A 22,952-nucleotide genomic window follows, 5' to 3' on the forward strand; every position below is an offset into this window, starting at 1 on the left:
GTATCTGGATAAGAGTCCACCAGGCAGGGGACAAATCTGTTAGTTCATTGGTAATACTGTTAGTGTGTTTCATGATCAATGTTTTGTTATACTATAAAAAGGTGTGCACAGTTGTTTATTTGCTCTTGTGTCGTGCAGAATAAATAAAACGTTAAAAAAAGAGAGAATAAAACCAACTTGCCACTCCAGCCTCTGACGCCAGCACTTCCGCACATGCTCAGTTCAATTGCAGGAACTAAGCATGTGCGGGAGTGCCAGCGTCGGTGGCTGGGGCATCCTGCCGACTTCTTGCAGCTCAGACAGTACAGCCCTAGGCTCCAGCGGTGAATCTTTTGGGTTGGAGGGGCATGAGCATCCACATCAGCCATGCATTTATTGCAACAATTTTGGAGGGCCCCCCCCCCCCTTTCATAGCTATTCCACTGGTTAGGACACGTTTTATGTGGTCCTATTTTCCCAGTTAGTTATTTGTGCACCTGCATTGAATATTGGCAGTGCTCGGTTAAGTTCCAGGTCTGTCCAATATTCAGCAGTACGATCTGGGTAAGTGTTGCTGAAAACCTAGGTATGACCTGGGCAGCAGGACTTATCTATGTAGGAGCCCCTTGTACCTGGGTAAGTCCCATTGAATATCGGCCCATATTTTTACATATTAATTAGGAAGCTAGTCAAACCTTTTTTAAACCCCGCTAAGCTAACTGCTTTTACAACATTCTCTGGGAAGGAATTCCAGAGTTTAATTACACGTTGAGTGAAGAAATATTTTCTCTGATTTGTTTTAAATTTACTACTTTGTAGCTTCATTGCGTGTCCCCTAGTCCTAGTATTTTTGGAAACAGTAAATAAGCGATTCATGTCTACCCCTTCCAATCCGTTCATTATTTTATAGACCTCTATTTTATCTCCCCTTAGCCATCTTTTCTCCAAGCTAAAGAGCCCTAGCTGCTTTAGCCCTTCTTCATAGGGAAGTCGTCCCATCCCCTTTATCATTTTCATCACCCTTATCTGTACCTTTTCTAATTCCACTATATATTTTTTTTTCAGATTTGGTGATAAGAATTGCACACAATATTTGAGGTGTAGTTGCACTATGGAACATTATAACATCCTCATTTTGTTTTCCATTCCTTTCCTAATGATACCTAACATTCTATTTGCTTTCTTAGCTGCCACCGCACACTGAGCAGAAGGTTTCAACGTATCATCAACAACACCTAGATCCCTTTTCCTAGTCGGTGACTACTAGTAGCCTAGTGGTTAGTGCAGTGGACTTTGATCCTGGGGAACTGAGTTCAATTCCCACTGCAGCTCCTTGTGACTCCAGGCAAGTCATTTAACCCTCCATTGCCCCTGGTACAAAATAAGTACCTGAATATAGTGTCTCATCTGCCCGCAACCTCGGAGTCATCTTTGACTCCTCTCTCTCCTTCTCTGCACATATCCAGCAGATAGCCAAGACCTGTCGCTTCTTCCTCTTTAACATCAGCAAAATTCGCCCTTTCCTCTCTGAACACACCACCCGAACTCTCGTCCATGCTCTCATTACTTCTCGCCTGGACTACTGCAACTTACTCCTCACCGGCCTCCCACTTAGCCATCTATCCCCCCTTCAATCTGTTCAGAACTCTGCTGCACGTCTCATATTCCGCCAGAACCGATATACTCATATCACCCCTCTCCTCAGGTCACTTCACTGGCTTCTGATCAGATACCGCATTCAAGCTTCTCCTTCTTACCTACAAATGCACTCAGTCTGCTGCCCATCACTATCTTTCTACCCTCATCTCCCCTTACGTTCCCGCCCGTAACCTCCGTTTACAGGATAAATCCCTCATCTCAGTACCCTTCTCCACCACCGCCAACTCCAGACTCCGCTCATTCTGCCTCGCCTCACCCTATGCTTGGAACAACCTTCCTGAGCCCTTACGCCAAGCCCCCTCCCTGCCCGTCTTCAAGTCTTTGCTTAAAGCCCACCTCTTCAATGCTGCGTTCGGCACCTAACCCTTACCGTTCAGTGAATCCAGACTGCCTCAATTTGACTGCCCCTATCGGACCGACCGTTCACTTGTTTATTAGATTGTAAGCTCTTTGAGCAGGGACTGTCTCTCTTTGTTAAATTGTACACGCTGCGTAACCCTAGTAGCGCTCTAGAAATGTTAAGTAGTAGTAGTAATATATGCAAACCGCTTTGAATATAGTTGCAAAAACCTCAGAAAGGCAGTATATCAAGTCCCATTTCCCTTTCCCTAATGTGGAACCTTGCATTATGTAGCTATAGTTTGGGTTCCTCTTTCCCACATGTACCACTTTTCACTTGCTTACATTAAACGTCATCTGCCCTTTGGATGCCCAGTCTCGTAAGGTCCTCTTGTAATTGTTCACAATCCTCTTGCGATTTAACAACTTTGAATAACTTTCTGTCATCAGCAAATTTAATTACCTCAGTACTTACTCCCATGTCTAGATTATTTATAAATATGTTAAAAAGCAGCAGTCCCAGCACAGACCCCTGGGGAACCCCACTTTCTACCCTTCTCCATTGAGAATACTGACCATTTAACCCTACTCTCTGTTTTCTATTTTTTAACCAGTTTTTAATCCACAATAGAACACTACCTCCCATCCCATGACTCTCCAATTTCCTCTGGAGTCTTTCATGAGGTACTTTGTCAAACGCCTTTTGAAAATCCAGATATACACGATATCGACTGGCTCACCTTTATCCACAGGTTTGTTTACCCCTTCAAATGTAATAGATTGGTGAGACAAACTTTCCCGTCACTAAATCCATGTTGGCTTTGCCTCATTAATCCATGCTTTTGAATATGCTGTATAATTTTGTTCTTTATAATAGTCTCTACCAGTTTGCCCGGCACTGACGTCAGGCTCACCAGTCTATAATTTCCTGGATCACTTCTGAAACCTTTTTTTAAAAATCAGCGTTATAGTGAATGCATATGTAAGCATGTAACCGGGACAGTTTCCAAAAGTCTTTTATCCAAATACATTGTTTATTAACCTGGATGTTAAAATGGTGTTGGAATCGTTCCATACGAGGAGCTGTACCTCAAATATGGACTAATCTTCCAGCAGAATTGAAGTTAGAGACATTCTACTTATTAATCAGTAAGTAGAGGAGTGTGGTAGCCCAACAGAAAGGACTTAACAAGGATCTGGGGTTCCTAGCCTATTATAAACCATAAAGCTGTATGTCTCTGTTGATCACCCCACCCCTCACCTATCCACACCCATCCTGTTAGAATATCAATGATATGCTTTGATGTCCCCATGCATACCTCCGACCCACCCCCATCCTCCCACCCTGTCAGACTGTCATAGTAATGCTTGAATGTTTTCACTTATATACACTGTCAGCTAGCACATTTGCTTATTTCCAATCTGACGAAGAAGGGCAACCTTCGAAAGCTAATCAAGAAATGTATTAAGTTATGTCCAATAAAAAAGGTATCATCTTATTTTCTTTTCCATGTTTTATTTTGTTTGATTTCTATAGATTCTACATGGAATGTTGCTATTCCACTAGCAACATTCCATGTAGAAGTCAGCCCTTGTAGATCACCAATGTGGCCGCGCAGGCTTCTGCTTCTGTGAGTCTGACGTCCTGCACGTACGTGCAGGACGTCAGACTCACAGAAACAGAAGCCTGCGCAGCCTTCTACATGGAATGTTGCTAGTGGAATAGCAACATTCCATGTAGAATCTCCAATAGTAGCAACATTCCATGTAGAATCTCCAATGGTATCTATTTTACTGTCATAGTAATGCTTGAATGTTTTCACTTATATACACTGTCAGCTAGCACATTTGCTTATTTCCGATCTGACGAAGAAGGGCAACCTTCGAAAGCTAATCAAGAAATGTATTAAGTTATGTCCAATAAAAAAGGTATCATCTTATTTTCTTTTCCATGTTTTATTTTGTTTGATTTCTATTGATACTTATTAATCAAAAACTGAAAACATGGGCTCTGGGAGGAGTTTTCAAACAGCTCTAAGCTAGGAAGGATTGAGTTTGGAGTTTTTAAATGGGGTTTTAAAAGATTTATTGCATGGATAAATTAATGTGCTTTACAGAAATTATTTTTCCCCAATAGTGTATTGATATTTGACGATTTACGTTTGCTTTATATGTAGTGAATTATTTTAGTTCATTTTTAATCTGTTTGTAATTCCACTTTTGATTTACAATGCACTGAATTTATAGAATTACATTACTTTACACTGCTTAGATTCATTCAGATAAGTGGTTTATAAATGTTGTATTAAATTAAAAATTCTTAAATTGCCCACCCGCCTTGCAGGTAAAAACAATGTGTTGATGGTTCTTTGCGTTTGTGTGAATGTCAGGATCTATTTTACTTTCATTACCGCTGCATTTTGCTGGCCCTCAGAAGCTGCCACCCTAGGCAACCCGCCTAGTTCTGCTAGATGGTTTAACCAGATCTGTCTGATACCCCCTGTAGAATCTCATCTCTGCAGTTACATAGAGGCATTTGGCAGGGGTGCCCATAGCCCCCATCCCCCCCCCCCCCCCACTACTCTATGCTCTGGTAATGGAGACCTTGGCTCAGAAACTTACAAAGCATTTGGCTATTGTGAGGGAATTTGTGAATGGTGTGGACCATGTGGAGGGGCATAATCGAACGGGGACAACCATCTCTAAGGGCGCCCATCTCTAAGGACGTCCCGTCGAAGGGGCGTGGAAACCGCTATTATCGAAACAAGATGGGCGTCCATCTTTCGTTTCGATAATACGGTCGGGGATGGCCAAATCTCAACAGTTAGGTCGACCTTAAAGATGGTCGTCCCCGGTTTTCGGTGATAATGGAAACCGAGGACGCCCATCTCAAAAACGACCAAATCCAAGGCATTTGGTCATGGGAGGAGCCAGCATTCGTAGTGCACTGGTCCCCCTCACATGCCAGGACACCAACCGGGCACCGCACTGCAGTGGACTTCACAAATTGCTCCCAGGTGCATAGCTCCCTTACCTTCTGTGCTGAGCCCCCCAAACCCCACAACTGTACACCACTACCATAGCCCTAAGGGGTGAAGGGGGGCACCTACATGTGGGTACAGTTGGTTTGGGATGGGTTTTGAAGGGCTCACACTTACCAGCACAAGTGTAACAGGTAGGAGGGATGGGCCTGGATCTGTCTGCCTGAAGTGCACTGCACCCACTACAACTGCTCCAGGGACCTGCATACTGCTGTCATGGAGCTGGGAATGACATTTGAGGCTGGCATAGAGGCTAGCAAAAAAAAATTTTTAATTTTTTTTTTTAGGGTTGTAGGGGGTTGGTGACCACTAGGGGAGTAAGGGGAGGTCATCCCCAATTCCCTCCAGTGGTCATCTGCTCAGTTTGGGCACCTTGTTGAGGCTTGGTCGTGAAAAAAAATGGACCAAGTAAAGTCGACCAAATGCTCATCATGGACGCCCTTCTTTTTTCCATTATCGGCCGAGGACACCCATCTCATAAGCACGCAACAGTCCCGCTTTTGCTACACCTCCGACATGCCCCCTTGAACTTTTGTCATCACCGCAACGGACTGCAGTTGAGCTTTCGATTATGCCGATTTGGGCGACCCTGAGAGAAGGACGCCCATCTCCCGATTTGTGTCGGAAGATGGGCACCCTTCTCTTTCGAAAATGCCCCTGAAAGTGTCTTTGTTTGTGGACCACTTGTTCATTTTGACTACTGGTTCTCCTGTGGCACTAACAGCTATCCAAGATATCATGGCAGTGTACGGTACCTTTAACGGGTTTTAAAGCTAATCTTTCAAAAACAGAAATTCTCAACATGGCTTTACCTCAGGAGATGGGAGAGTGTGCTCCGCCAGCTGTTGCCTTTTCAATCGGTCTCCGGGTCCATTAAATATTTAGGCGTTAAACTTGGAGCTGACTGGAAGACTCTTTTCCAATGGAATTATGAGCCTCTTACAACTGCTATTAATTTTGACCTGCAGAGATGGGTTAGGCTTATCTTGTCTTGGGAGAATGGAGGCTGTAAGAATGATGGTGCATCCGCATTATTTTGTGTCTCTTCCAGGTTCTTTCCATTGACATCCCAAATGGTTTTTTCCATTGGTGGCATTGTAAGATATTTTGTTTTTTTTCTGGGGGGCAGGGGAGCGATCTAGAGTGGCCCAGGAGGCAATGTTCGAGGCCAAGGTTAGAGGGTGTTTGGGGATCCCCAATGTGGAGCAGTATTATCAAAATGCAAAGCTTTGGGCTATGCTGAAGAGGCAGGTTCCACAACCCAGTGGGTACAGGTGGAGAAAGAGCACTAGCTCAGCTTCTAAAGGTCTTCCCGTGGGCTATTTCTCTTGTTAAGGACTTTCAGGATCTCTCCAATCCCTTTCTGTGGACCACCATGGGATTGTGAGTTAAGATGCAATCTCATTTACTCCACAATAAGAAGTGGGCTTATTTTCAACCACTGGAATACACTGAGCATTTTGGTCTGGGGAGAGGGTCTCACCAATTTACCTAGTGGACCCAATGAGTCATCTACTGCTTTTGTCAATTTATAATCAATGAGCAGATCATTCCTTTTGGTACACTCCAGGAGAGTTATCACCTCGAAGTCCGGCACCTGTTTTCTTATCTACAGATTAAACATTTTATCCAATCTGAACGTTTTATTGCAGGGGGGAGCAAATAAATCCAGTTCTGAATTACTTATGGGTACTTCTGTGGGTGTTGTTATATCTCCAAATTGGATGGCCTACTTGATGAGCTAGCAGGTTGGAAGGCAGGGTATCAATAGGCCTGGGAAAGGGATATGGATAGAGTGCTTGGGGAGGATGAATGGAAGAAATTTTCATTGCATTCTCATAAGCTATCCTATGCTCCTCAGCTTATTGAGAATGGTCTTAAGGTGTTACTGAGATGGTATTACTCTCCTTCCAGGATGGAGGCTATTCTCAAAAAGGGGGATGGACTTTGTTGGACGTGGTCAATGGGGTTCTTATTTTCACATATGATGGGTATGCCCATAAGATATCTATTCTGGAGCATCAGGTTTTCCAATATTGTCAACAATTAGTGGAGAAGCCACTCTTGTGTACAGCTTTGCTGAAAGGGAAGATGGCCCTATGGACAAACTTGGATGGAAATTGCATCTCACTCATGTATTTATTTATACTTTGCTCATATCTTTTCTGTAGTAGCTCAAGGGGAGTTACATTCAGGTATACTGGGTATTTCTCTGTCCCTGGAGAGCTCACAATCTAAGCTTGTACTTGAGATCCAAGATCACAAGAAGCACCAGTGAGATTTGAATCAGCCACCTCTGGATATCAAGACGGGTGCTCTAACCATTGGGCTACTTCTCCACTTGTACCTCTGAAGTCCCAACTTTGCACATGGTTAAGGAATGACTCATCGTTTACAACGTTATCACTTAACTGCACTGCGCATTAAATTTCAGGACATATGGGGTCGCTTTCTACAGTCGGAAGGATGCTCAGAAGTAGCCTAATGGTTAGAGCAGCAGACCTTGATCTAGGGGAACTGGGTTTGATGCCCACTGCAGCTCTTTGTCACTCTGGGCAAGTCACTTAACCATCCATTACCCCAGGTACAAAATAAATATTGTATACAGTGTGTAAACCACTTTCATTGTAACCACAGAAAGGTGGTATATCAAGTCCCATTCCCCCCCTCAGAAGAGAGGAAGGGAGGCTGACAGCAGGGGTGAGGGATAGCTGTCTGTGGGTTATTATTACTTTGTATTTTGAATTTGACTCCTTATAAATAAAGTTAAAACGAAAAAGATTCCCATCTCAGCTACCTCTTGCAATGATCCTTATCCCATTAACACATTTTTTCTTATCCTTCAGTCACTGAGGTAAATGTTATTGTAATAGAATTTCTTAAAATACTGAAACACTTTTGAGGGCAGAGCCAGCCTCACCATTACAAAACATTAGCAGCTCAATAGTGAAGTGGTTTTGAGAGGTGGGGGAAGTCAGTGAATGCTGAGAGCCACAGAAACATCAGCACACGGGGTGTATCCATGCAGGCAACATGGGCAGTTTTCAAAAGGCCCTGGGTAACTGGCCTTTGGAAATTCCCCTTGTTATAATTTTCCAATTATCTGTTTTTATAGGATTGTTGTAGGATAACCATGACTGTTGAGTTTGATTATCAAAATCTCGGGAGGGGAGAGAGTGCATAGACTAGGAGCAAAAGATCTATGTTTCACCAAGGATGCCCAAAAATCTTGCACCAGCCCTGTATGAGGGTGACAATTTCCAACAACGGAAAGAGAGAGCAATTTTCTGATTAACCTCAGTCTGGATCCTTGTGATGAGAATTCAGTGGTGTCAATAGAAAAACGATCTATTTGAGTGGTGCCTCTCAAAAAGCTCAGGCACTTTGCAATCTCCCGGATTAGCCTTCTGTTGGTCCAGTAAATGATATCTAGCCAGGCAGGAACCTGGTTTTCTGCAGTCCCAATACGTCTCCTTAAACTCTGCATTGATAGGGGGGGAAAAAGGAAAACACTAGGAGTAGAAACCATAAGAAAGGTCGATAAAATTAAGAGGCAATTGAGAGAACCCAGTTAGTCCTGCCAGACCTGAGCAACACTATCCAAGCATGTTGCACAGCATAACCAAGTACGAATATATATCACAAAGATGGAGGCTGTTTATTTTGCATACAATGGTACTTTTACAGAAATTATTCAAAATGGCAAGAAATTCACTTTTATCTGAAGCACAACGGTTTATAGTCTGGTCTAATGGTCCAAGAACGTCAGTGTCTGCAGCCATTACTCAATCCATGTTTCTTATATACCGCAGAGCTACTTGGACTCCAAGAAAGTGTAAATTGGATGGTTCCTCTCCAATTCTGATCTCTGTTGGTCTTGCAAATCCCATACAGGAACCTAGATACATCTCTTACATGAACGTCCTAATATCACAATTTTTCGGTCTGATATCTGGAACAAATTGCAGGAAATGTTCACATTTCAAGAACCAATTTCTCCCGAAGATATTATCTGGAAGTCGGTATCTATTCCTTTTCACCTATCAGATGAGGACAAGTTATTACTTGACTTTATTTTTTTATTACAATTGCCTCAAAGTGGATCATTTCAAACTGGAAAGACAATACAAATGTTAACATTTATATTTGGTGGAATTGGACTTTACTTTATAAAAAATATGAGCAAATATTCCATTTTCACTTGTCCGGCAGTCCAGCCAGAATTTAAAAAATTGGAAAACACTGGACACTTTTCTTGAATCAAAGAACTCTTCATAATTTTCTCTGTTAGCTGAGCAGTTCATTCATTCATTTCATTCATCTTGCTCTAATGTTCAGTATCAGTTATTGGCATTGTATTAGTATTGTATTGGGGGGGGGGGGGGGGTTTCACTTTTGCTTGGAGCTGTTGCCTCAACTGTGTAGGGTTTATCTGTTCATTGCTGACTGTGGCTCCGAACGTACCCTGTTCAGGAACAACCTTCTTCTAAAAGTGATGTGCCTGTGACCGGGCCTAAAAAGCAGTGAACGCTTGCCAGGCACACCCCTGGCCAGCCATATGAAGTTCAGATCCCTATCCCCCCCCCCCCCCCCCCCCCCCCCGTTGCATAGTTTTTTTTTTTTCAGTTGACGGACAGGTACTACTTCTCTGATCAAGAACGCTCTCTGAGAAATCAAAGTTGCTTCTGATCTTTATTCCATGAATTTCTTGGCATCTTATGAGCAGAATCAAAATTTTGGCGATCCTAACATATAACTTTTAGCTGACAGACACATTTTGCATTTTGGTTGTAATAAATCGGTCAGTTTATCGCAAATATACAACATACAAAGTTCAACTGTATTAAAACTCTTATTTCCTTCCCATGAGTAATATAAATTAAACTCTTTTTTTGTACATCCAAGGTTCTGTTACATTGAGATTTTTATTTTTGCCAGATCATTAGAATCCTAGCTTAAGTGCTTTTCAATCTATTATGCAGGCTGGCAAATCATTATTAGCATGACAGCATAGTAATTCCAGTTAACCAGTTTTTTTTTTCCTACTTGTCTCGAACAACTTCCTTCCCAGCTTCAAAACATGCCAGTAACTTTAGGTCTTCATTCCTACATACAAAAATGGTTTCCAGCCCTCTAAGGGCACCCATAAAAATACCACAATCTTAAAATAAATAAATAAATAAATCAATCTAGGGCAGTTGGGCTTCCTGTAGTTGACACTTGCTTATGAGAAACCCTCTTTTTTTTAATCTATTCCTATCACCCATATCTTTATGCACCTTGTAGGATCGGTGCAAGCATTAGGTTAGCAAGACAAATTTCAGACACTTCACTCTCCCTCCTGCTTCCGAATGCGATCTTCCAGCCCTCGCTGCAACTTTCAAGCTGCTTAAAATGCCCAGTGAAGCTGCCATATGCAAAATATGGAATTATGGGTTTTGTTTTTACATTTTTATTTTCACCAGTGGATGTATTCTAGCACTTTGTTCAAACTTTATTATTAAGTGACAATAAATGCATTTTATCAGCGTTTTCCCCATAGTCACAGAAATGGGTAACTTCAGCCCTATATGCTCTCTCTCTCCAGGAATGACTTGTGCTCAGCTCTTACGAGTCCTGATTCAAATCTACCTTGGCATTTTGTTTTCTCCAGCATCCGGGGACTAAGATTGTCACGGCCCTCGCTTGACAAGATAGTGCTGGCTAAGGTTTAAGCAGGTGATCGTGACCAGCTGAAACTGGTAACTCCTGTCACTCCACTGCATGACAGGGCAGTTTTCAGAGAGAGGAAATCCAAAATTGGCTCCTGAAGGTTTTATGGCACAGTGGTTCACTCAAGATGAAACCCTTGGATATTTACAGCTGCAGTTTCCCTTTGAAGCCCTGTGAGATTGCTGCAGGGGTAGAGCTGCTTGCCTGGGGCAGGATAAAGGGAAATGCCGTATTTCGCAGGCAGTAAGGTCCCCTGTCATTCAGATCACTGAGGACCTTCTGTGCGCAGGTCTCGAAGGAGCAGACTGAGGAGAAGGGTTCTGTTTTGGCAATGCCCATTGGCAAGTCAACAGGAATACGGCCAGAGGAGTAGGTTGCCCAGTGACCCGCCTCCAAACCGTATTTTGTCCAAGCAAGAGCATTGCGGGGAAAAAAAATATACTGGGAATGACTACTGATCCAGCAAACGCTGCGGGCCACTGCCTTCCTTTTTTGCTGTAGGTTTCACGTGTTGTTTTTTTTAAGCATCCATTTAATTTTCTTATCCACAGTAAGCTTTAAGCTTGTAGTCCAAGTAGACTAGGCATGTTTGGCACGACCGTACGTATGCATTGTTCCGCCTGACTTGGCCAGTGCTATCTGGTCTCCAACGACTCCAGGTACTCCAGGGCTGTGTCGTAGCAGAAGTGGTATTGTTCCTAGAGAGACAAAGCAAGGAAGGCATCACTGACATGCTACACCCATTGCACAGTGGATACAGAGTACGACCCTGCAGGCTCAGGATATGGCTTTGGCATGCAGAGGCAGCCCTATCATTAGGCCAACTGAGGCGGGGGCCATGGAGCGGCCACTCTCCCCTTCCCTCCTCAACCCTATTTTCTTTTTTCATTTCCAAAAGGCTGGCAGTGGCAGTGATTCTCATAGGCTGCCCTGCCGCCAGTACTGGCTTCTTCTCCCTACCGCGGCCCGCATCTTGATGTAACTTCCTGTTTCCTCACAGGCGGAACGCAGTAGAGCGAAGAGGCCGGCAGCTCCGCGGCAAGTCAGCCTATGGGAATCGCTGCCGCTGCCGCCTTTTGTAAAAGAAAAAAAATAAGGTAAACACGGGGAAGAGGGTTGAGGAGGAAAGGTGAGATGTTAGACCGAGAGCGAGTACAGGCGCGGGCAGCAGCTCATCCCTGCCTCGGAAGGAAGATTGCCTTGGGCCGCCCCTGTTGGCATGTTAAGTCAATTGTGGTGGATGGGTTGGAGTACTGATGTAGTGTAGTTAATAAAGAGAGGAAAAAAAAAACCCTCAAATAAACGGGAGAAAAATTTGTTAGGAAAATACTACCTCTGTTCTATAATACAGCAATGCCATACGCTGTAATATACTTCAGCACTGGAGCACTTCTCAGGAGATTCAGCCTTTTCTTTTGTCTTCAGTAGAGAAGTGTGGTAGCTGTGTTAGTCCACTCTTAAGGTTATCAATAGAAATCAAACAAAATAAAACATGGAAAAGAAAATAAGATGATACCTTTTTTATTGGACATAACTTAATACATTTCTTGATTAGCTTTCGAAGGTTGCCCTTCTTCCTCAGATCGGAAATAAGCAAATGTGCTAGCTGACAGTGTATATAAGTGAAAACATTCAAGCATTACTATGACAGTCTGACAGGGTGGGAGGATGGGGGTGTCAGCTAGCACATTTGCTTATTTCCGATCTGACGAAGAAGGGCAACCTTCGAAAGCTAATCAAGAAATGTATTAAGTTATGTCCAATAAAAAAGGTATCATCTTATTTTCTTTTCCATGTTTTATTTTGTTTGATTTCTATTGATAACCTTTTGTCTTCAGTAATTACCCTGCACTGCTTGTAATGGCTGTGAAATATGCCCTTTGCCATGTCATATTGGCTCCATTTTCTCAGGACAGATTCGGTGCCGGGCTTTACCCCATTGCATGCATGGACTTGAAGTTCTGATTTAACTAAGAAAAAGTAGGACGATCACGGTGAAAAGAGAAAGAAAACCAGAACCCAAGCCGAAGGGGGCAAACGAATAAAGTAAAACCGCTCCACTTTTGTTAAAGAAGAAAAACATAGCTTCCACCCGGCTAGCGAGAGGCAGTGCTTACCAAAGTCTCCACCATATTTGGCTTGTAGTTACGGAGCGTTTTAGCCGCAAAGAAAACATCCACCATGTCGTGGCACCCGATCATCTCCAGGATCATGGCGCAGGCACAGAACGTGCCACTGCGGCCACCCCCGTTCCTGACAAGAAAGAAGAAGAATGAAAACCTCAGGGGGGGGGGAAGAGGTAGACAGGACCAAATAACCCCAGCAGTGATTCCCTCTTCTTCCCCATCCTTTAACACTCAGAAGGGTTTGAGCCCATAAGCTATGTTTCAAGTTCAGACTTTGTGGGTTTCTTCGGGCGGAGAGATCAACCTTTCATCGCCCGGCTCACGCATAACTCTCACGCTTGTCTGGAACGTTGAAACCTATTTTTTAAAAAATTATTTGTGGCATTTCTACCCCGCTCTTTCCCGCTCGATAGCCGGTTCAGTGCGGCTTACAAAGTATGGTACAAAGTATCACAGAGATAATACAAAGTATGGAACAAAGTATCACATAGATGACGTGGAGGGGCATAATCGAACTATTTTGGCGGCGGTGCTACAGCTGGCCGGAACCATATTATCGAAAAAGATGGCCGGCCATCTTTTTCTTTTCGATAATACGGTTTAGCCCGGCCAAATGAAAGAGTTCGCCGGGTTTGAGATGGCCGGTCTTGTTTTTCAGCGATAATGGAAAAAAATGCCGGCGATCTCCAACCCGGCGATATCCAAGGCATTTGGTTGTGGGAGGAGCCAGCATTTGTAGTGCACTGGTCCCCCTCACATGCCAGGACATGCATCTGATGGCTAGAAAACCTGTCTAGAAAACCTTCTCAGAAGTATTTTATTCTTAAAAAAGGAACCCCCCCCCCCCCCCATACAAACAGATCATGATTACCCTACTAGAGAGAAAAGCATGTACTGTCTGCCATGAAACTGGAACCAGTGGATGAAGCACTGGTTCTCACTCGTACAGTGGCTTTGGCTCCGGCGCACTTTATGCATTGCTGCAGAAAAGATCCCAGTTCAACTCTGTAAATGAACCCATCCATCTCTTGCTGCAGAGGTGGAAAGAAGTGGAAAAACAATGCAGCAGAAGGATGATCTGAAATTATCCTTGGAATAATTAAGACAGACAGGGCTGTAATTAATTTCTGATTTAGAGAGATGCCCTGCTGTCTTGAAGGAGCTGACATCTCATTATGTTGCTGGGTGGGGGCGTGCTTGTGTGTGTAGAAAATGGTGGGGAGGGGGGGAACAGGCGTTTAGGTAGAGAGCAGGGTGAAGCGCGTGGTTATTAAACCGAGACCTGACATGGACCACTTGATTCTAGGCTGGTTGTACGAAGCTTTTCGTCCTCGCCTCCCCATGTCAGCGTAATTCAGATGCACACACACCCTAGCAGTGGTTCCCAATCCTGATCCTGGAAGCACCCCAGCCAGTCAGGTTTTCAGGATATCCACACTGAATATTCTTAAGAGATATTTGCATGCACTGCCTCCACGGCATGCAGATCTCTCTCATGAATATTCATTGTGGATATCCCCAAAACCTGACTGGCTGGGGTGCCTCCAGGACACTGGCCTATAGCATGTTGTGATCAAAATGTTGCTTTTTGAAAAATTCCAAAAAGCTTCCTGTTACCATTAACTATGTAACACAGTAACATAATAGATGAGGGCAGATAAAGTCTGTAGGATCATGTTGGTTGACCCTCCTTCCTCTCCCCCTCCTCATAAGTACATAAGTAATGCCATACTGGGAAAAGACCACAGGTCCATCGAGTCCAGCATCCTGTCCACGACAGCGGCCAATCCAGGTCAAGGGCACCTGGCGAGCTTCCCAAACGTACAAACATTCTATACAATCAAGCCATTGTGACATCACTAATGAGGTTGTCTCTTATTGGTGGAATGAGCCACTATGACATCACAATAGGTTAAATCACTGCTCTATGTAATAAAAGTGAACCAAGTAGAGGACATAAGTACATAAGTAATGCCATACTGGGAAAAGACCAAAGGTCCATCGAGTCCAGCATCCTGTCCACGACAGCGGCCAATCCAGGTCAAGGGCACCTGGCAAGCTACCCAAACGTACAAACATTTTATACAAGTTACTCCCGAAATTGTGGATTTTTCCCCAAGTCCATTTAGTAGCGGTCTATGGACTTGTCCTTTAGGAAACCGTCCAACCCCTTTTTAAACTCTGCCAAGCTAATCGCCTTCATCACGTTCTCCGGCAACGAATTCCAGAGTTTAATTATGCGTTGGGTGAAGAAACATTTTCTCCCGATTTGTTTTAAATTTACTACACTGTAGTTTCATCGCATGCCCCCTAGTCCTAGTATTTTTGGAAAGCGTGAACAGACGCTTCACATCCACCTGTTCCACTCCACTCATTATTTTATATACCTCTATCATGTCTCCCCTCAGCCGTCTCTTCTCTAACCTGGAAGTTTTCTTTCTTCTTTTTTAGGTTTCAAATGCAGCTTGCAGGGCATACAGTGCTGCATTCATATGCAACTATGCAGAACTTTTATTTCCCTAATATTTAATCTTTCCTTCCTTTCTCCCCCATCTTCCCATATAGCCCTGCCACAGACATTTTTAATTGGAGGCCAGACCATGGTTCCTTCAAGAGCCTGGGGCAGTTAGGCATTCTGAGCTTAACTGGCATCACTTTCACCCCTTCAGGGGCTTTGAACGTGGCTACTATAGCATCTGGAACTTCTCTGTGGCACTGGGCAGACCCAGGGTTCAGGGGATCGCTCGTATCATCATACAAAGGTCCGGGGTTCAGTTCCCTGGCCAGTGCTCTCTCCTTCGGGGCTGGGGCTGCTGCTGCTGCAGTGGCTGAATTAATTGCGAGAGTTGGGAATGAGATATAAAAGTAGGGGATATAGCACCAGGAAGTTATAAATGAAAAAAGTCATAGCATTGTGGTCCAAGTGAGCTTGGAGACCAGAAAAAATGGTGGGGGGAGGGGCACCAGACATGCCTGCCGAAACCTGATGTAAATCCTGGTGCCAAAGTTGGGCGCACTGACCCATTATTTTTAACACTGCGCACAATGTTTTGAAAGGCCACGCCTCCTTTTGGTTGCAAGCCATGGGGTCCTTTTACTAAGTCGCGGTAAAAAGTGGACTGCGGTAGTGTGGGCGCTTGTTTTTGGCGGGCGCTGGGCCATTTTTTTTTTTACCGTGGCTGGGGGAAAAAGGCATTTTCCCAATGGGGCAGTATATGGCCGTACGTTAAACTGAAAGGCAGCCATTGACCTAGCAGTAAAGGCTCACGCACTACATGCGCAGTAATCACGCAGCGAGCGCCAATGTGGCCACGCTGACGATTACCGCTGGGAATGTCCCCCCCTCCCCCACGGTAGAAAATAGAAAATGATTTTCTACCACCGGAATCAGAACGCGCATGTTACCTGCGCATTAGCCCTACCGCTTCTTAGTAAAACGGCCCCTATGGGATTCAGGCACAAAGGTTATAGAACAACATGCAGCCAGATCCACGCAGAAATCCTAATTAGTGCCAATTAACGTCAACAACTGGTTGTTAGCAGGGGCGGCCAAAGACAAGATGCTGCTGCCATTCCCCCCTCCCGGGCCAAGTTCTGGCATGTCTCCCTTCCTTCCTCCATCCCGTTCTCCAATTTTACCTTCTTTTTAGATTTTTTAAAAGTCGGCGGCGGTGGCAGTGATTCCCACACGCTGCCCTGCCACCAGCCTCTTCTCTACTGCGGCCCCCTCTGAGGAAACAGGAAGTTACATCAGAGAGGCATCCACAGTAAAAGAAATAGGCGGGTGCCGGCGGCAGGGCAGCATATGAGAAACGCTGTTGCTGCCGCCGCTGGCTTTTATAAAACGTGACAAGGAGGTAAAAATCGGGGAATGGGGGTGGAGGAAGGAAGGGGGGAGATGCTGCTCCCGGAGTGCCACCTGAGGCCGTCCCTGGTTGTTAGCATCCAATGTTGACGGTTAACAGCTCGTTAGCCAGTTAAGTTGTGCACGTATCTCGGGAGCACACGCCAAAATATGGGCACCCAAATCTGGCTGCCACATATAAAATCTGGGGGTTAAAATCCATCAAATGATTAAAGGGCCTCATTGCTTTGCAGCTTTTTCATCCAAGTCAAGCATATTGTAGTTTATGTAAAGAAGCAGTGGCATGGTATTTCTGATTGGGGGCATTAACTTAAAAATAATATAATTTAAGTGGAATTTTCTGTTGCCTCCATGTACTACAGAAAATTGCACAACAGTGGCTTACTAAGTAGTACAAAATTAAGATATATAACGTGTATTGAACCGCAGTGTACTCAGTTGCTCAAGGGTCCTGAACCTGGAGGAAAGAAATCAATTTCCAGCCGCTGCTGGTGGGAGCATTACCTGCGGGTTGTTTGTTACATTTTTTTTTACAATATTTCCTTTGATTTGTATAGCACACTATCCTGCTTATAATCGAATGAGAAAAACGCTCAAGTTCCGACCTAAATCGGGAGATGGACGTTTATCTCACAAAAACGAATAAAGCGGTATAATCGAAAGCCGATTTTTGGACGTTTTCAACTGCAATCCGTCGCAGATGCGGACAAAGTTGATGGGGGCGTGTCAGAGGTGTGGCGAAGGCGGAACTGGGGCGTGGTTATCTGCCGAACAGAGATGGGCGCATTTCACCGATAATGGGAAAAAAGTATGCGTTTTTAGCTAGAATTTAGGACACTTTTCCTGGACCCTGTTTTTTCACGAATAAGGCCCCAAAAAGTGCCCTAAATGACCAGATGACCACTGGAGGGAATCGGGGATGACCTCCCCTGACTCCCCCAGTGGTCACTAACCCCCTCCCACCACAAAAAATGAAGTTTCTCAACTTTTTATTTTCACCCTCAAATGTCATACCCACCTCCCTGGCAGCAGTATGCAGGTCACTGGAGGAGTTGTTAGGGGGTGCAGTGGACTTCAGGCAGGTGGACCCAGGCCCATCCCCCCTACCTGTTACAATTGTGCTGCTTAATGCTTATTAGTCGTCCAACCCCCCCCCCAAACCCACTGTACCCACATGTAGGTGCCCCCCTTCACCCCTTAGGGCTATAGTAATGGTGTAGACTTGTGGGCGGTGGGTTTTGAGGGGGATTTGGGGGGCTATGCACCTGGGAGCTCTTTTACCTTTCTTTTTTGTTTTTGTAAAAGTGCCCCCTAGGGTGCCCGGTTGGTGTCCTGGCATGTGAGGGGGACCAGTGCACTACGAATCCTGGCCCCTCCCACAAACAAATGCCTTGGATTTATTCGTTTTTGAGCTGGGCGCTTTCATTTTCCATTATCGCTGAAAAACAAAAACGCCCAGCTCACACATTGTTGAATAAAACATGAGCGTCTATTTTTTCCCAAAATACGGTTCGGTCCACCCCTTCACGGACCCGTTCTTGGAGATAAACGCCCATGGAGATAGGCGTTTTCGTTCAATTATGCCCCTCCATGACTGTTGGGGAAGCAGTGGGGAGCTCCAAATTTTAATTTTACACATTTTTAACCTAGTCTTGTAATTCACCTTGAGCTAATGGTTAAACGGGCTACAAATGTTTGATTAAGCTTACGCTAAGCCGTAGCAACATCTTTATGAGAGGAGTGTATGTGTCATGTCTGGAGAGAGGACCTTCGAAACTCAGGATTTAACAGCAATTTGTTTTTTGATCCAATAAAAAGTATCACTTGCCGTACAAAGTTTAGTCACAACTCCTTTACAGGAGAGGGGGGGGGGGGGGGCGCGGAACTGACGAGGAGAATCAGAAAGATCTTGAGGTCGGGGCTGTGAACGATGAGAAAGTGAACAACATGTCCGCAAAAGATAGAATGAGAGAGGTGCGTAGATCCATCATAACCTTGCTACAAGAGTAAACTAGCGGAAGTTGTCCGTGGCAGAGCCTTCCCACGAGCGAGAACCTTCGACCCGCATTCCCAAGTACTTACAAACAGTGAACGATTGTCCTTCCTTCGCCACTTTCCTCCTGCCACTTTTGCACTTGTGCCAGCAGATGAAGGAAAGATTTCTTGGAGTCCGGTGTGTCCCTATACGCTGACCACCTCAGGTACTGGAAATGGCGGATCATCAGATGTCCCTCCTGCAACTACAAGATGGCACTGTTTTAGACTCTTGCCCCCTGTAGTCATAATCTGCTGGTTTGAGTGAGCTGGGCATCATAGACGCGAGCTCCAGGGATCTCATGGGTGACTGAGTTTTGAATAAAACCTTTTTGTTACCTCTACATCCATTCAAAGGAACAGCGATAGGAAATGCTGGGCATCTACAGTAATTAAAATGAATAAAAATAGACAGACTGACAGGAGTGGCCTAGTGGTTAAAGCACTGGTCTTGCAATCCAGAGGTGGCTGGTTCAAATCCCGCTGCTGCTCCTTGTGATCTTGGGCAAGTCACTTAACCCTCCATTGCCTCAGGTATAAACTTAGATTGTGAGCCTTCCTGGGACAGAGAAATATCCAGAGTACCTGAATGTAACTCACCTTGAGATTCTACATGGCATGTTAATGTTGCTTTTCCACTAGCAACATTCCATGTAGAAGGCTGCCCTTGCAGATCAGCAAAGCGGCCACGCAGACTTCTGTTTCTGTGAGTCTGACATCCTGCATGTACGTGCAGGACGTCAGACTCACAGAAACAGAAGCCTGCGCGGCCGCATTGCTGATCTTCAAGGGCAGGCTTCTATATGGAATGTTACTAGTGGAGGAGTGGCCTAGTGGTTAGTGCACTGGTCTTGCAATCCAGAGGTGGCCAGTTCAAATCCCACTGCTGCTCCTTGTGATCTTGGGCAAGCCTCTTAACCCTCCATTGCCTCTGGTACAAACTTAGATTGTGAGCCCTCCTGGGACAGAGAAATATCCAGAGTACCTGAATGTGACTCCCCTTGAGCTACTACTGAAAAAGGTGTGAGCAAAATCTAAATAAATAATAATAATTTAGTAGGGCAGCTTAAATACAAGAAGTGAGGGACAGAATAAGATGCTCTGGGATGATTGATTAATTTACTTTAAGACTGATGTTTAAAAGGCAAGTGGGGGGGGGGGGGGGGGGGGGTAGAAACAATCAATTATTTGCTGAGAGATAAGTGGTGTTCAACGCCTGTCCGACAGCCATCTAATAATTCCTTCCACTCTTAGCAGAACCTAAAGCATTAAAATTCCAGCCACTACATCCAGATAATAAAAATATCAAGGTGGCTTGGTTAGACAGGAGTTCAACGTGGCGACCACTTTGACCAGTTCTGTATGTCTTATTCTCCTCGCTTCATCCCACACCTACTTTTTATTTTTAATATACATTCACTTTTTTTTTTTTTTTACATTAAGACTTAGATTTTGCTCACACCTTTTTCAGTAGTAGCTCAAGGTGAGTTACATTTAGGTACACTGAATATTTCTCTGTCCCAGGAGGGCTCACAATCTAAGTTTGTACCTGAGGCAATGGAGGGTTAAGTGACTTGCCCAAGATCACAAGGAACAGCGGTGGGATTTGAACCGGCCACCTCTGGATTGCAAGACCAGTGCTCTAACCACTAGGCCACTCACAACATTCTGTGTAGAATCTCAAATAGTAGCAACATTCCATGTTCCACTGCACTAACCACTAGGCTACTCCTCCACTAGTAACATTCCATATAGAAGCCTGCCCTTGCAGATCAGCAATGCGGCTGCGCAGGCTTCTGTTTCTGTGAGTCTGATGTCCTGCACGTATGTGCAGGACGTCAGACTCACAGAAACAGAAGCCTGCGCGGCCGCGGTGCTGATCTGCAAGGGCAGGCTTCTACATGGAATGTTGCTAGAGGAATAGCAACATTAACATTCCATGTAGAATCTCCTATAGTAGCAACATTCCATGTAGAATCTCAAGGTGAGTTACATTCTGGTACTCTGGATAGTTCTCTGTCCCAGGAGGGCTCACAATCTAAGTTTGTACCTGAGGCAATGGAGGGTTAAGTGACTTGCCCAAGATCACAAGGAACAGCGGTGGGATTTGAACCTGCCACCTCTGGATTGCAAGACTGGTGCTTTAACCACTAGGCCACTCCTCCACTCCATTATCCAGGTATCCTGATAACCTGACTGGCTGGGTGTGTCCCCAGGACTGGGCTGAGAACCCCCAGCTGTATAGGCAAAGTGCTGGACAAAAATGCTGACAGATGACTGAGCCAGAATGATCTGTTTGCCGTTTCAATATCGCTGCTAAACGAATACGTTTTGGGGCTGTCTCCTCCCTGCCGGCGACCAGCAACCACATAATTTGCACTGAACATCAGTCTGTATATATATATATATATGTATAAATATTCATTTTTATGTTTTTCTGATGTTTCGGTTTATTCCAAATCATTTATTAGCCCAATCTACAATTATTTCCTTTTGTGTGTACTGTAGGTAAAAAGAAGGGCTCTTTTAATTATAGAATTTTAATATCAGCAAGGTATGTGTTTATATTTGTTTTGATAGGGAGTAATATTCAGCCCACTGCGGTTGCGATTACTGTTGCTCCCAGCCGCGGACTGAACTACACCCGGGTATTCAATGCCGGGATATGTGCAGCTCCAGAAGTTAACCAGGGACCGGCTAACATTTCGCCTATTTTTCTGACCTAACTTTGGATCCCTTTTACTAAGTGGCAGTAAGTCCACCGTGGGCTTACCGCACACCAATCTGGAGCTACCGCTGGCCCAACGCAGGCGCCGGCAGCAATTCCATCCCCACTACGCGGAATTTCCGGCACTAGCAGAAATATTCAAAAAATATTTCCGCAGGGGGTTACCCAGCGGTAATCAAGCAGTACCGCATGCTACCCGGTTAGAGCTGGGTTAGCCTGGGAGCCCTTACCGCCACCTCAACGGGAGGTGGTGGTAAGTGCCCCCCCTCCCCGCATGGTGATGTCTTTTTTCAGCCTTTTAACCCGCTGAGGTAAAAAGGGCTTCAGCGTGCGGCAAAAACAGTCCCTGCCGCTAGCACAGCGCTCCATTATGAGCTTACTTAGCTGGTTAGCAGACTGAATGTCACCACGAGTGCTGGCTCTGCCTCTAAACCACCCTTTACATAACCGGATAGGGAATGCCCGGTTAGCGGAGATATTCAGCAGCACTAACCGGTTAAATGCCCATTGAATATTGGTGGCTGGCTAAACTCTCTAAAAATACTGACCCCATAGTAAATGGCAAATAAAGACCATACGGCCTATCCAGTCTGCCCACCAGTACCAACTACTATCTCATTCTCTGCCCTAGAGAACCAATGTGCTTGTCAAATGACAAGGTTCTTTCCAGTGTTAATTGCCACATTGCACAAGTCAGCCTTAATCCTGCGATTTTCAAGTTGGAAGACAGTCATGTTCTAGGAAGAGCTATTCTGCCACTTAAGGCCCTGTTACACCCAGCCCATGTGTTTTGTTTTCCTTTTCTGTTGGCAATGTCCCCTTGTCCTAGGCTGTACACACAACATATAATCAAACAACTGACCATTGCTTTTCTATTTGTTCCTGAAGCAGACATCAGTGGCGAAACATGTTGGGCTTCTATTGAAATGTGTGGAACAAAGGACTAAGTGGATATCATTGTAGCTTTAGTATAATCTGGGCTGCATATGGATTGTTTTTATATTTCTGAATAAAAGCTCCTTTGATGCTTTATCCTTCTTGGCGCCTGCTAGTTGAGATTGTGCTCCTCCATGCATTCTCTCTTACCCTTGTGATATTTTGGACCTGGAAGAGGCGGGTAATCAAGTCTTCATCCGTTGATCGTGAAACAAACTCCACCTCCATGGGGCCATATTGCTGGAGCCCTGGCTCAGGCCAGTACTGTACACAGGGCTAAGGCAAAAAAATAAACACAAACAGAGACGCTTAAAGTTTCGCTCGCTGAACTATTTCTAGATATGACATGACCTACTTCCACTAAAGACGATATCATGCAACATCTTGTCATCTCCTATAATAACTCTCTGGGTACAGTGGAAGTTACAGTAATTGGGTCAGATATGCTGAGATCTCTTTTCCCATTTAGGGCTTAATTCGACAAAGTCTTTTCTCACAGATACAGAATTGGAGAAAACCATAGTGAACCAGAC

The 22,952-nt window shown here is 44.7% G+C and overlaps 1 protein-coding gene across 1 annotated transcript in view; it reads right to left on the reverse strand.

The window, feature by feature from the left end:
* Nucleotides 1–9,691: 9,691 nt before the first annotated feature.
* PTPRU (protein tyrosine phosphatase receptor type U) overlaps nucleotides 9,692–22,952 on the reverse strand; it is a 559,392-nt gene continuing 546,131 nt past the window's right edge. Inside the window, exons 27-30 of the mRNA XM_030217348.1 lie at nucleotides 22,570–22,695; nucleotides 18,804–18,961; nucleotides 12,848–12,983; nucleotides 9,692–11,428 (exon numbers count right to left, since the gene is read on the reverse strand). Of these exons, the coding sequence (XP_030073208.1) occupies nucleotides 11,366–11,428; nucleotides 12,848–12,983; nucleotides 18,804–18,961; nucleotides 22,570–22,695 (483 nt within the window). The 3' untranslated portion in view covers nucleotides 9,692–11,365. The remainder of the gene's footprint in view (nucleotides 11,429–12,847; nucleotides 12,984–18,803; nucleotides 18,962–22,569; nucleotides 22,696–22,952) is intronic.

This window comes from Microcaecilia unicolor, chromosome 11 (assembly GCF_901765095.1).
Source record: "Microcaecilia unicolor chromosome 11, aMicUni1.1, whole genome shotgun sequence".
Lineage (NCBI taxonomy): Eukaryota > Metazoa > Chordata > Amphibia > Gymnophiona > Siphonopidae > Microcaecilia > Microcaecilia unicolor.